The sequence below is a fragment of the Ischnura elegans genome, chromosome 1 (genome assembly GCF_921293095.1).
Source record: "Ischnura elegans chromosome 1, ioIscEleg1.1, whole genome shotgun sequence".
Lineage (NCBI taxonomy): Eukaryota > Metazoa > Arthropoda > Insecta > Odonata > Coenagrionidae > Ischnura > Ischnura elegans.
In genome coordinates this window covers 49665048-49679343 of record NC_060246.1, presented here as the reverse complement: position 1 = coordinate 49679343, position 14296 = coordinate 49665048, and the positions used below count along the sequence as shown (strand labels likewise).

Genomic DNA, 14296 nt, shown 5'->3' with positions numbered 1-14296 from the left:
AAATAGCATTAGGTACCATTTTGGCGTTACTTTTTCGTTGTGGTGATACTTACAGTGAGGTTAGAGTGTGACACCACTTAATGTTGATATTCATAGCATTTCATGCTGTCAAAAATAATTTTTTTCTCTGATACAGATTCTGAAGACATCTGTATTGTGGAGCGTCTCTTCAGCAGCAGTCTCGTGGCAGTTGTTAGTCTCTCTTCTCCCAGGAAGTTGAAAGTTTGTCATTTTAAAAAAGGCACTGAAATATGCAACTACAGCTATTCAAATACTATTCTTGCTGTAAAACTTAATAGAGCGGTGAGTAGTTAATTAATTTTAGCGATAACGTTTTTGGGTTTTTATGAGAATTCTTTTGAGCTCTTGCACCTGAATTATTGTTTTGCTTCTTTAATGGAAATATGAATTGTATTATATTTCACTTCTGATAATTTTTTTTTGCTAGGTGGATTGGTGGTGAACATGATGGCATAAGTGTTTAAATTGTTGCAATTTGTAATTGTGTTGTAAATATATGGCAAATAGGTTTTTAAATCAAAATATTCCTCAGAATTCAATAAAAACTTATTCATTTTTTTTGTTGCACCTTTCATATTTGTTGTATATATTAGTGGGCAAGCTTATTTCTCATGCAAAAGTTTTTGTCTCCTGCTCCAAGAGTATCTTGCTTCTAGATTGAACGAAATTCTTTGCACATGCAGTACCTCTGATAAATTAATGCAATTAATCACGAGCAAAACAAAGCACTAGAGAAGCATCACATGAGTGAGTTCAGCGATGTCCCTTACGTACATGCTTGGATTTACATTGCTTTGCATAGTAATTCGATGTAAATTGTAATTTGTTCATGTTGGTAAACTCTTATCCAAATGCTGCTGGCTGTGATAAAATAAACACTGATATCACAAAATAATGAAATTACTAATTACATATTTAATTATCAATGGGGAAAAAAGAGAGAAGACTCTGTTCATGGCATTATAGAGCTATGGTATGGGACTTTGTATTATAGAGCTTCTATACTGTGAACATGTTGAATGATTTAATATTTCATGTTGTTGACATATGTAAAAGATCTCTGCAGTAAATTTTATTTTTTGCAGCGGCTGGTGGTTTGTTTGGAGGAATCGTTGTATATACATAATATTAGAGATATGAAAGTTTTACATACAATACGGGACACACCACCCAATCCAATGGGCCTTTGTACCCTATCAGTTAATAGTGAGAATTGTTTTCTGGCATATCCTGGTTCAAACACTATCGGAGAAGTCCAGATTTTTGATGCTGTAAATCTTGTGAGTATATCTATTATTAATGGGGTTGACTTTATTTGCCATCAGTAATATATCCATTGAGAAGTTTTTGTGTGGGATGATTTAAGCTCTATCTGAAGTTCTTTTTGTTTTCAATTAGGATTTTGTTCATAGTAATTACTGTGTGGGTGTTTATAATTTATATTTATCTTGTTTGTTATGATGAATAGATATTTACATGTTATTGTCTCCTTGGTCAGCATGCCAAAACCATGATTCCTGCTCATGATAGTCCATTAGCAGCACTGGCCTTCAATCCTTCTGGTGCCAGGGTGGCTACTGCATCTGAGAAAGGCACTGTTATAAGAGTATTTAATGTTGCTGATGGTTCCAAGGTGTTTGAGTTTCGAAGAGGAGTGAAGCGTTGTGTCTCAATATGCAGTCTTGCCTTTTCCATGGACTCATATTTCTTGTGTTGCTCAAGCAATACTGAAACTGTACATGTGTTTCGCCTAGATGAACCCAAAGATATGTGAGTTACTTACTATTGGAAGTCACAGATGCACAGATAATCAAATAATTGATAAGAGTTATGCAAATTAACTTATCCCATCCCACAGAAGTTGTCGAGCAGCCCCAGAGGAGTGCCAGGGTTGGATGGGGTATTTGACGAAGGCAGTTTCTGCATCAGCTAATTATCTTCCCTCACAAGTCACTGATGTCTTCAATCAAGGCAGAGCATTTGCATCGGTGCATCTTCCCTTTCAAGGAATGCGAAATGTTTGTGCCATTACAACGTAGGTGACCCTTTGATTTGTTTTCTATGTTACTGATAATAATTTGGGGAGGCAGTATTAAGATAGAATGACTTCCTTAGTTTTGTTATTATTGAGTGTAATATTTGATGTTCTTAAATTAATATTTGCTTATTCTAACCATGTCTGAAAGATAAAAAACTTATGTCATAATGTTTGAGAATATTGTTTTTCTCAAATTATTTTAATTGCACTTAGATTTAGGTATTATAATCTAATCATCATCATGTGATAGCGACAGTTTTTTCATTCTGTGCAGAATTTGTGGTCATTTGTGGTGTGAATATTGTATTCATATTTACAGCTTTGAAATTGTGAATTTTTGGAATGAAATTGAAAAAGCATGATCATACCTTTGTTTTTTTTCAGAGTGCAGAAAATTTTACGCTTGCTCGTTGCTTCAGCTGATGGATACCTGTATATTTATAATTTGGATACCTCAGAAGGAGGTGATTGTAACCTGCTGAAACAACACAGGTGAGTAAATATTATCAGGGATTGGCAATTATTTTATACCTGGTCTGTATCAATGTACCTTTAAGTGCCTTAATATTTAACACAAATTAATATGTCAAATTGGGATTCATTTACTTATTGGGCAAGGTTAAAAGTGATTAAAAAGAGTGACATATGCCGCGTGTCGTGGTGGAGATTGCCTCGACGTTTCGCGACCGACTGCTGGTCTCTCCTTCAAGGGAATGATGCTGGGATTTATTTTTTTGCTGCCCTTTTTTATTTCAGGTGGGAGGGTCGGGCGGAGGGTGTGAGGAGTGAGGACTGGATGGGGAAGATAACAAAATGTTGCGGATGACTGGGTTCCAAGTACTGCTGATTCTCAATTCGGTATCTCTCTTATAGTTGTTCTTGTTCTTCTTTATTCCAATGGCTTCGCAGATGAGTCAGGCTTTAAAATGTTTTACCCTCGCAATGACTCTTGATTTTTTGGAGTCGATTGCATGTGCAGTGGCTTCGTGCTCCGCTACGGCTTACTTTGAAGAGTAGCCCAGTTGAATGGCACGCTTGTGCCATTCAACTCTTCTATTCAGGTTTTGCCTGTTTGTCCCATTTCCCCGATGTATTTCTTCCCGCACGTTCCGCAGGTGATTTTGTGTACTCCTTCAATTTAAAGTGGCGTCCTATCCGTGGCATTTCCCAGGAGGTGTCATACTTGGGCGTTTGGTTTAAAAATGGCTTTAATGTCAAATTTCCGGAGGATGTTGCTGATCTTATCTGTCCTTCCTTTTTACATAGGGGACGAAGGTTTTTTTTTTGCTAATGATGTCTTCTTTGTCTTGTGAATTGTTCCTGTTGCCCTTCTTGATAATCTTTTTAATATTCCGGTATATAGCTCTGTTGTCGTAACCATTTAGACATAGGATGAGTTTCAGCTTAATAGTTTCTGAAGATAGATTCTTCGCGTCACTCAGCCAGATCGAACGTTCAATTAGAGAGGTCATCACAGCATTTAATTGAGCAGGGTGGTGATGAGAACTGGCATGGAGATACCGATTTGTTGACGTCGGTTTTCTATACACGGCATGGCCTAGGCTTCCGTTGTCATTCTTCTTGACCAAGACATCGAGAAATGGCAGTTTTCCTGATTCTTCTATCTCCATAATGAATTTAATATTGCTATTAAGGGTATTTAAATATTCAAAAAATTCTCCTAACTTCTGTCGACCATGGGTCCAAATGATAAAAGTGTCGTCTATGTACCATAGCCAAATTTAGGGTTTATGCGCTGCATTTTTGATTGCCACTGTTTCCAAGTGTTCCATATAAATATTCGCCACCACTGGAGAGATGGGAGATCCCATCGCCGCCCCTGAAACTTGTTCGTAAAAATTGTTTCGCCATTGGAAGAATGTCATTGCAAGCTTTTAAAGCCCAACTCATCAGCGTAGCCATAGAAATAAAGAAGAACAAGAACAACTATAATAACAGAGATACCGGATTGAGAATCAGCAGTACTGGGAACCCAGTCATCCGCAGCATTTCATTATCTTCCCCATCCAGTCCTCAATCCTCACACCCTCCGCCCACCCCTCCCACCTGAAATAAAAAAGGGCAGCAAAAAACCAAATCCCAGCATCATTCCCTCAAAGAAGTGACCAGCAGTCGGTCGCGAAACGTCGGGGCAATCTCCACTACGACACGCGGCATATACCCGTATGTCACTCTTTTTAATCACCATGAGCTGCGAAAGCTTCAATCAAGAAAAAAGGTTAAAAGTACTTATAAAATGAATTGCCAAATGTACTGAACTTCAGAGTTATACTTTTGCTGTTGTAACAGTTGAGCCGGGGATTAAGCCGTGGGACTGGGTTTGTAAGATTACTGTGCCCCAGTACGGGATGCTGCGTAAGAGGGAAAAATAATTCCGTCCGTACTAGGAATTGTGACAACTCCCCTGTTGGAGAAAGTAATTCCCTCAGAAAGTTGGGAGGATCGCGCTAGCGACCAAACCACTCCCTTTTCATCACCGGGAATATGGGGAAGGGAAATGGGATAACAAATAAGGAATACACTGGACTTCAACTGACTAAATTCCTGGCACTAGCATCGCCAAAAAAAACAACGCTGTCAAAAAAAATAGGTGACTGCCTACGGCAATCCTCGCCCTCATGTCTCCTTGGAACGACTCACTCTCTTCTGCCCCACGGCTCACCTTCCGTCCACTGCCCGGTGTGCCCTCTGCGGTCGGGGGTGGAATCCAATGAAGACATAAGAAAAGTGGCGAGCGCAGCAGCGTAAGGACTGGCAGCCGTCACATCATCCCCCCCCAAAAGAACACACACACTAAGTGGAATGGAAAACCCCACAGCGATGTGCTCGACCGCTGCAGTAGATTAATGTACTGGTTTCAAATCTCGTACGTGCCATTCACCAGAGGCTTTGCCCTTGAGGGTGTATAAGTGGTAAATTGACTCTGAAAACCTGTCTTTCACGACATATGGCCCTAAAAACTTTGGTTTGAGTTTGGCCGCCGTGAACTCAGCCACATCAGAACGGGGAAAATTCTGACGCCACACCAGCGTATCCTTGAGGAATTGCACCCGACGACACCTTAAAGTATAGTAGTGGGCTTGTTGCGTCGACGCCTTTAACTGGGCCTTCGAGGCCTCCACGAGCATTTTCGTCAGAGACGCCTTTAATTTCCCCACATAGGTCTGAGTATCAAACTCCTCTGAATCCCCAGAATCATGCTCCTGATATAATTCCTTTGGTTTCAATAGCCCCACGTTGGGCACCAAGATATATTGGTAGACGTCCATCTGCTCCCACCACGAGGTTCACGGATTTCATAAGGTTACTGTTATCGTTATGGGCAACGTTGTTTTTCCTATCCTGTTATTGGTTCTTTCCCACGGTTCACCCTGTCCCGTAGTTTATCCCGACGAACCCCAGGAAAAGAAGATTAGTACCCCACCTTATTTTTCCTTTGTTTGTAGCTAGTCATGGAAGGTAAAACGGGTACCTCCTGGATAAATGAGTTATCCAAGACGGAAGCGATCTCTTATTGCACGAGATTTGGTTTACCTACAGAAGGTACCTTAGATCAGCTTCGAAGTCTATTAAGGGAGTATTGCAAAAATCTGCCTGCTGCTGTGGCTTCGACCGCACCTCCCGCTCTTTAGGGAAACACGTTCGATAATTTGTTGAAAAGTTTAGCGGAGGCTACGGTTAGTGTAAATCCGCGTTTAGGACCTATCAATTGGTCAACATTAGCCACTAGAAAGGGACTTTCCTTCCGCGGGGATGAAACAGAAAGCGTTGCTTCATTCTTGGAAGCCTGTGAGGAATTTCAAATATTCAACGAGGCCACCGATGCCGTTATGTTGCGACTTGCTCCGGAAATTTTAAAAGGGCAGGCTTTGAAGTGGTTTCGAGTGAACCACGAGTCATTTGACTCATTTTCCTGTCTTAGGGATAGATTCCGCAAAGCTTATCTGCTAGCAGATTACGACATGCGGCTGTGGAAAGACATGTTCGTGCGTACGCAAGGGGCGGGTGAGAGAATAAATGCATTTTTAACATTCATGTCCGCCATGAATAGGCGTCTAAGACAACCGCTGACTGAGAGGGATTTAACTGAGTTGGCGTATGGGAATTTACACCCAGACTACTTAGGACAAAGTTTGTCAAACACATTTTCCAGCATGAGAGAATTGCTTATTTTTGGTCGCGCTGTAGAGGAGCAGTGATCGCGGAAAGAAGCATGCAAACCGCCTCCCGAGCAGTCTGATATGGTAGATTCTGAATTTGGTTTTGCCCGCGATAGTGCTGTAAGTTTTGGGTCTGTGCCGGTTCTAAGTTCTGCAGAAAAAGAACGGCCCCCGGCAGTAAAGTGCTGGAATTGCGACTCCCCGAATCACTTTTTTTGCCAATGCGGCAAACCTCTCTTAAAGTTCTGCCACCGCTGTGGTGGTGAGAGTGAGTCGTTCCCAGGAGACGTGAGGGTGAGGATTGCCGCTGGCAGTCAGCTATTTTTTTGACAGCGTTGTTTTTTTTTTTTTGGCGAGGCTAGTGCCAGGAGTTTAGTTAGTTGAAGTCCAGTGTATTCCTGATTTGTTATCCTATTTCCCTTCCCCATATTCCCGGTGATGAAAAGGGAGTGGTTTGGTCGCTAGCGCAATCCTCCCAACTTTCTGAGGGAATTACTTTCTCCAACAGGGGAGTTGTCACAATTCCTAGTACGGGCGGAATTATTTTTCCCTCTTACGCAGCATCCCGTACTGGCGCCCAGTAATCTTACAAACCCAGACCCACGGCTTAACCCGTGGCTCATCTGTTACATTTGAGCTACTGTAAGCTATCAAGTTATCTAATATTTTTGTGAGTTACAGTTATGGAAGCAGTTATGAATTGCACAGATGAATATGTGAAAATCACTTTATATATCCTCTATTCGAAAAGTGTTCTTAAAAAATAATAAAATCACTTCATGAAAGTTTTCTTGCTTTCTGTTAATCTAATTCCTTTGGATACTGGTTTGTAGACATTTTATTTTGTGATGGATGATTTTTGGTAAGCAAAAGCAGGAAATATAATGAATATGCTGTTAGTAATACATTTTGATGAGATGAGAGAGATCAGTGGTAATTTCTTTCAGAGACCCTGCTCTTGCCATAAAATTAATTGAATCTCTGCTAGTATATATGCTCAATTTATTTCCATTCAAATGGTGGTGGCAGAATTTTATGCCTGTGCCTACTAATCCTAGGGTTTTGGGTTCAAATCTCCCCTGGGAATAAGAAGCTGTCTCTCAGTCACCAGAAAATAAGCCATCACCTTTTGTGGATTCCAGTTTTATATAAATCATCATAATATTTTGGGAAAGCAAAATTTAAAAAAAAGTTGAAGGTGCTCTGAAACTGTTAAAATTCATTTTACATTGTACTTCTGCTTGAATGAAATTTAAGGTGACTCCGTAGCTGTACATGCTCATTTTTTATCATCTGTATAATTGTTAATAGTTCATGAATAATGTATGGTGAAACAGCCTGGAAAAATGTGTTCGTAGCCTGGAAAGTCAGGGAATGACAGTGTGATATTTGAGAGACCAACTGAAATTGGAGTTCCAAGGAAATGGTTTACTTTTAGTTTAGAGCAAAAAGTGTTGTATTATTGAATCTTTAAAACTAGTATTTTGATTATTTTTTGTTTGCCGTTTTGAAGTTTAAAAATAATGCTCCTCTCTAGGCTGGATGGTAAACCTGATGTTCCCTCAGCAATTTCATCTGCTGGAGATGCCACTGATCCTAATGTTACCACCCCTGGAGAAATGGGAGGAATTACTGCAGCTGCATTAGTTGCTGGAACAGCTTCCTCTGCTGGTATTCATGTATCTCCATCATCTGCATCATCTAGTTCAACACTGCCAAGACCTGTACCAACAAACACATCAGCAACTTCTGGAACAGGTGCTGTTCATGATTTTAATCTGTGTACACCAGTTATTGAAATAGCTATAATTGGGCAAATTGAAATTGAATTTTCTTCTATGTGTGCATGAGTTCGATTATCCATGAATTTCACTGTCTTCCATTATTATTTTTATGATAGAGATTTGCTAAACAGGATGTCCTCAACCGATGGATTTCATATGCATGCATGACATTTTCCTACATTTAATTAGCTAAATTTTATAAATGAAAAACATTAGCAATAAAACATTATATAAAGTTAGTGATATTTCAGGAATTAAAAAAAAACCTTAACAATTGATATAATATATTTCAAATACAGTGGAACTTGGTTAGTACGTTCCTCCTTAGTACGTTTTCCTCCTTAGTACGGCGATTTCCCTCGGTCCTGGTACCATCCGAACAAAATACAGGTAAAAGAATTTGGTTAGTACGTTTGAAAAAATTGCGCTTTCCTGGTTAGTACGCTCAATTGCTTGCCGTGACGCAACCCGCAATTCGTTCTCTAGTGTCTTCTTAAGAGTCGCAAACGTCTGAATTCATGATTTAATTTATTATTATTAGCCATTAACATTCTTCCATTCATTCCACATCTCTTTCTTCTACCGTAATTTATCCAAATGCATTTCTACATTCTTGTGACGTGATGAAAAATAAAATGCGGCCATTTTTTGGGAATGTCTGACTATGAAAAACTACAGCCAATAAGAAGCCCCAATTTTCCCCACCCCGAGCTCCTCACCTTCTGTTGCCTTTGGAGCTTGGGAGTGCCCACTACTGCGCACAAAGTTCATGAGTGGGCAATTGTTGCTATTGCACGAGTTATCATGATGAAGAAATGAGTCTTAACGGTATTAGACAATTCCCACATTATCTAAAACAGTACTGCTCCATAAACTCGACGTCGTGCGTATTTACTTGACTACTGTTGCGGGAGCAGATGATCCTCTGGATCTCCACGCGAAGCTTATCTTAAAAATACTTGATCTCGGAACGAAAGCAGACGACATTAGACAAATTTTGAAAGTAAATTTCAACTGTTAATATAAAATTTTCTTGTAATTACGTCGTAATCTAATAATCTTGCGTGTCATCAGTCGATATATCGATCGATTTTACAATCGAAATGGTATCATTCCAGAAGCGAATGTCTGCGGCTGTTGCCGTAATTTGAAAGTCAATATAATTTTGCCCAATTTTTATGATGTTTAAAAAACCAGTTGAGTTACTCCGGGTTGTTGTCATACTCTCCGAGTACGCTGTGAGAAAGAAAAATGACTTGTCTTCGCTTGTCTGAGCTTCACTCGTCCTCGTTCTGTAAATAGATATAGGATAAATCACGGGAGATAGACGCCGTAATCATGAAATCCTCTCCGGGATGTCCATGAAAAATTGCGATTTTTATTCACATGGTATTGTTTTTCATGGTAGCGCTCATTTTCTTGATTTTAAATGTGAAAAGAGTTCAGGAAGGCGATCCTATGAGAACTACTGATAGTAATTGTAATTATGACGACTTTTTCACTGATTGCAATAACCCCGACTGCTATTATTTACTTTCCTCGTTAGTACGTTTTCCTGGTTAGTACGTTCATTTTTCGTGGTCCCTTCAGAAACGTACTAACCAAGTTCCACTGTACTGAAATTTCAAGTTAATGAAGCTATTGCAGATGTAGTTACAGCAACTATGTGATATTTATTAGAATTCTAGCTATTTTCAAATCATGATCTTGAAGATTTTTTAGAAACTTCCATAATAATTTGTCACATCCATAATGCAGGCACTACCTGCTTTTAAGGAGAGCAGTGCATATATTTGTGCTTGAAATATCTCGTCATTAAATGACTATGTTTATAATTAATTCATTATGCAGCCCTGAATATCTGTTGATTGATCATCACATCATCAGATTTTTATACTCATTCATCATAAGTAATGCTTAGTTTACAATTAGTGTCAATTTGAACCTCAACTTCAAACTGGAGTTCTGTACATCGGTCCTGAATACATGGGTTTACAATTGCGTGCACTGATAACTGCCAACTTCAGCCATCATCTTCAAAGTTGGCTAGTGCACACACAGTACACATTGGAGATATAAGATATCATTTGTTGCTGCTTGCGGTGGCAAATAGCATATGATGTCGTCATATTAGGCTTCACAGCTGGTAAGTACATTTGCTGGATTAAAGGCCTTATTTTATATCTGCAAAGAAATTGACGCGTTCGGTGAGAGCCTACTGATAACAACAACAAGCGCAAATGATGATAAATATTTATCGAATGTCATAAGGGAAATATTCAAGTTACAAGTGGCTGGAGGAAAATACTCCTGCAGATTATCAGCTATTGAAGACAAACTTGTAAAAAAACGTAAAATATTTGCTAATAGCATATTCCTGGTAAAATAAAATGCAGGAATGTAATTACATGCTCCGGAATGCATTATAATGCTTAGCCTCAATCTAAACTAGAATAATGAGAATCTGTCCAAAACGGAAAAATATTTCACATAATGTAATAAATAATTTTACTTAACAACGACTTTACTTGTCTGACTTAAAATACAAATAAAGAAAACAACTTTACATTCACGAAGTTATTTTGGAAATGCAATTTTGAACTATTGTCACAAACAATATATGTATCTACAAATTATAGAAAAATAAAAAAAACACATGAAATTGTAAATATGGGTACGGGGAGAATGCGGAGGTTGAGAGGGGGGGGGGAGGAATTCACAAATAAAAAAATGCAAAACTTTAAACTAATGTTTTCCACCACTTACGAAAGTTGTTTTACGTTAAAAAGGGGTCGATTCACATTAAAAGCACAGAAGGAGAGTGATAATTGGAGAGGAAACAAAAAAAAGTGTAACTTACCATTGAAGAGAAATAGCTGCAGGAACACTCCTAGGGATGAATCACTCCGGCTACTGCCGATGCACTCGCCCTGAGGGCTAATGAACGACTGACAAGCGAAACGGAAGCGCTTTGGGTCAGCGTCTCTCGTATATGGCCTTGGAAAGGGAGAGCGGACTCGGACGACGATCGTCGTCAGTCAGCGTTGAACGTGTTAAATCCCCACTTTCAGTACTGAAGTCATTCACCAACATCCCCGAGCCACATCTGGTTAGAAATTATCTGCAAATAATTGCAGCGAGAAAGGGTACATACTTACTGTTTTTCCTGGTGGTGAAATTATCTCTCTTGATCGCCCAATTCCACTTGGTCTTCATCTCAGGATCTTTTGGAAAGCTAAAAACTTGAACATAGGGTCCAGTCCGGGAGTTTTCTTCGCATCCTAGCACTACACTCGTGGGAAGGCATTTTTGTTAAAAATTAGAGATGTGCGAATAGTATCCGCGAATACTCGAATACCTCGAATATTAGAAAGTATTCGATATTCGAGGTTTCGAATAGTTATGCGAAAAGTACCGCCTCGAATACCTCGAATACTTTGAATTTCGCGTCATACACTGTCGCACGCACGTCGTTGGTAGTTGACTCGGAAAAATGTAGAGAACTGCAGTCATTTAGTGCTCGCAGCGCCGTTTTGTGCAAGTTGACGAATTACATCAAATTCGTAGATTTTAGCGGTGAAAAGAGTTCGAAGAGGGGAACCGAAAATGGTCGGGTGAAAAAATCCAAAAATCCCTGATTCTCCCCACCAGGAGAACCTCAGTGCCGTGGGATAGCAACCTTAGGGCATTTCCCACGATCCGCTATCCCCCTCCATTCAGCATTCGCCTCACCCACTCTGAAGCTTTCCTCTTCTCCGAAATCAAACGAAAGGTCCCAGCTCCCTCAGGGATCGCATTACGAAGACCCCTGCTTCGGAAAAAATATCGAGTTACGAGAACAATATAAACGTGTTTCACGCCCTCCCCCCTTTTCTCACCCACTGACCTTTTCCTGGCTACCTGCTTCGAAGTTCCCCATTTCTGGAGATCAACTGCTGTGTGAGTATCGTGGGATATTACATTAGCGTATTTCCCAAGATCCGGTATCCCTCTCCACTCAGCACTAGCCCCCCCTCTGAGGCTTTACTCTTCTTCGAAATAAAAAAAAGGTCACAGCTCGCGCAGGGATCATATTACGAAGACCTTAGCTTCGAAAAAATACCAAGTTACAGGAGAACAATAGAAACTTGTTTCGGGCCCTCCTTTTTCTCCCCCACTGACCTTTTTTTTCCTACCAGCTTAGAAGTTCCCAATTTCTGTGGAGGTCAACCACTGCATGAGTCACCTATTAGCCCAAAAGGTGTCTAACTATGACTTTCAGCAATTGATATTACACCTTTGTTGGAATTAAATAGTAGTAATGTGCGCGTAATTTAAAAAAGAACAAGACCAAACGCGATGCATTTCTGACTTTATTTAAGCATTTTACGCGAGGAAATATACGTCAAAATAGGAGGGAGGCTTGGCATTCTGGCGAGACTCGATATGAGCAGCAGAGCTTCTCGGAAGTTGATGTGGTATTTTTTTCCCGAAAACATATATCAAGTTACAATTTATGAGTTGTGCTATAAATCTTTATTGTTACAGTCCCAGACGAAGGGATATTTTCTCAGGATATTTGGTTTCTCCCTGATAGCAATTCCAATTCATCCTCTTATCTCGTGAGAACTCCCAAAGATGGACTGAAAATAATTGAAGAAAATCCGGTGGAGAAGAGGTTGTATTTTGCAAAATGCCTCAGATTGCCAGCTAGCACTTGGCAGCAGGAGTGGGGGTTAAGCGATGTTAGTTGAATTAATTATATGCCCAATTGTTTCCATAAAATTAAAATATTCCATTAATCAGCTAAATTCCTGTTCGAATCCTTTAAAGGAAATCAAAATTACTCCCCAAAATCTTGTGTTGCCGGCTGCATAGGCAACCGAGTCAAACATTCCAGCATTCATCGTTTAGTATTCGAGGTATTCGAAATTCGAGGTATTCGAAATTCGAGGTATTCGAAATTCGAGGTATTCGAATATTCGAGCAATGATTTAATATTCGAATTCGAGAAATCTGCTATTCGGCCCATCTCTATTAAAAATGCCTAACTAACACGTTTTTTAAGCCGAGTGAATGAAATTCAAGAATAAAGGAAACTTCACTATCCTCAGAAACTACAATTTTCACCAACTGACACCACAAAAATCCCAGAAATGTGGTAAAACGTAATGTAGATTCACGCGAAAACAACATGGTCTCCAACAGCAGCCGGCAAAACACAGCACTACTCGTGCTGACATCAGAGCCAAAACCGTCACTTGTGATCGGGCCTTCTCTCTAAGTGGCTATGCTTACGCTGGCATAACTAGTTTTGCTGACAAATTTTTTGCCGTAGTTCGTATAAACGAATTCCATTTTCTCCTGGGGACTGAGCCCAATGCTTGTAATTTCAAACATTTTGTAACTTCAAAACTTCATATTTTCGAATAGGGCCATGTATTTACCATACACTTTTCGCCGGGAGCACAATTTTATTATCTATTATCAAAAATTTCATAGAATCCTGCTTCATATAATCAGGAGTTTACTATAGTTCTTTTTCATAAACCTGAATGCCCAGAGCAGAAGACGGAGAAGCTCTGAGGGAATTAGATGACGTCAGACAGTGGCAGTGCGGGCAAAGGGGGTTTCTAACTCAGAGTTGTGTCAGGTTTACATGGGGTAGATCAGTCAGAAAACCAACAATTGGAAAAGGATCTAGTTGACTTTTGCCTGCACCTTCTGCACGCCACTGATCCGCTGTTGATTTATTTGCTGTTTTACCGTGTTTCTCCATTCCGCTATCATGTGAATACAGCTCATGTCATTAATGATACTAAATTAAACCAGAGTAGCACCCTATCTGAGAAATAAAGTCTGTAGACCTGTAAATCAAAATGAAAATAAAACAAGAGCTGTTTTTTTTATTGCTTCCAAGTTTTGTGGATGGCACAACTCTGCCACATGCTTACAGAACTGCTTCCTGCTATGACTGCTACTAATATCTTGTGCAACTTTTTGTGATGTGGCTATCTGATACGATGTTTTAAAAATGGTTTCTGTGGTCGCAATGTGATTTGACACATCTTACCAGTCCTTGATGATCCCAGATCCATGATCACATTGCTACACATTGTGCGACATGCAGCCACTGATGAGTGGTAATAGGAAACCATTGCCAATAATTGTTTGGCGTTATTTAATTGGCAAAATTGCTCACCAATACATATTATAAGCCTTGCAATAGTAAGATGCAATCTTGCTACTGTGTGAAATAGCTGTGATACAAAAGAATAGTGGTCAGTAAATAT

The 14296-nt window shown here is 39.7% G+C and overlaps 1 protein-coding gene across 3 annotated transcripts in view; it reads left to right on the top strand.

The window, feature by feature from the left end:
* LOC124159725 (WD repeat domain phosphoinositide-interacting protein 2) overlaps positions 1-14296 on the top strand; it is a 35283-nt gene that overhangs the window by 5200 nt on the left and 15787 nt on the right. For all 3 annotated transcript variants that reach the window (XM_046535650.1, XM_046535639.1, XM_046535644.1), the window contains exons 3-8: positions 137-303; positions 1107-1301; positions 1520-1791; positions 1880-2056; positions 2444-2551; positions 7778-7998. In XM_046535650.1, coding sequence (XP_046391606.1) covers positions 137-303; positions 1107-1301; positions 1520-1791; positions 1880-2056; positions 2444-2551; positions 7778-7998 — 1140 coding nt within the window. The remainder of the gene's footprint in view (positions 1-136; positions 304-1106; positions 1302-1519; positions 1792-1879; positions 2057-2443; positions 2552-7777; positions 7999-14296) is intronic.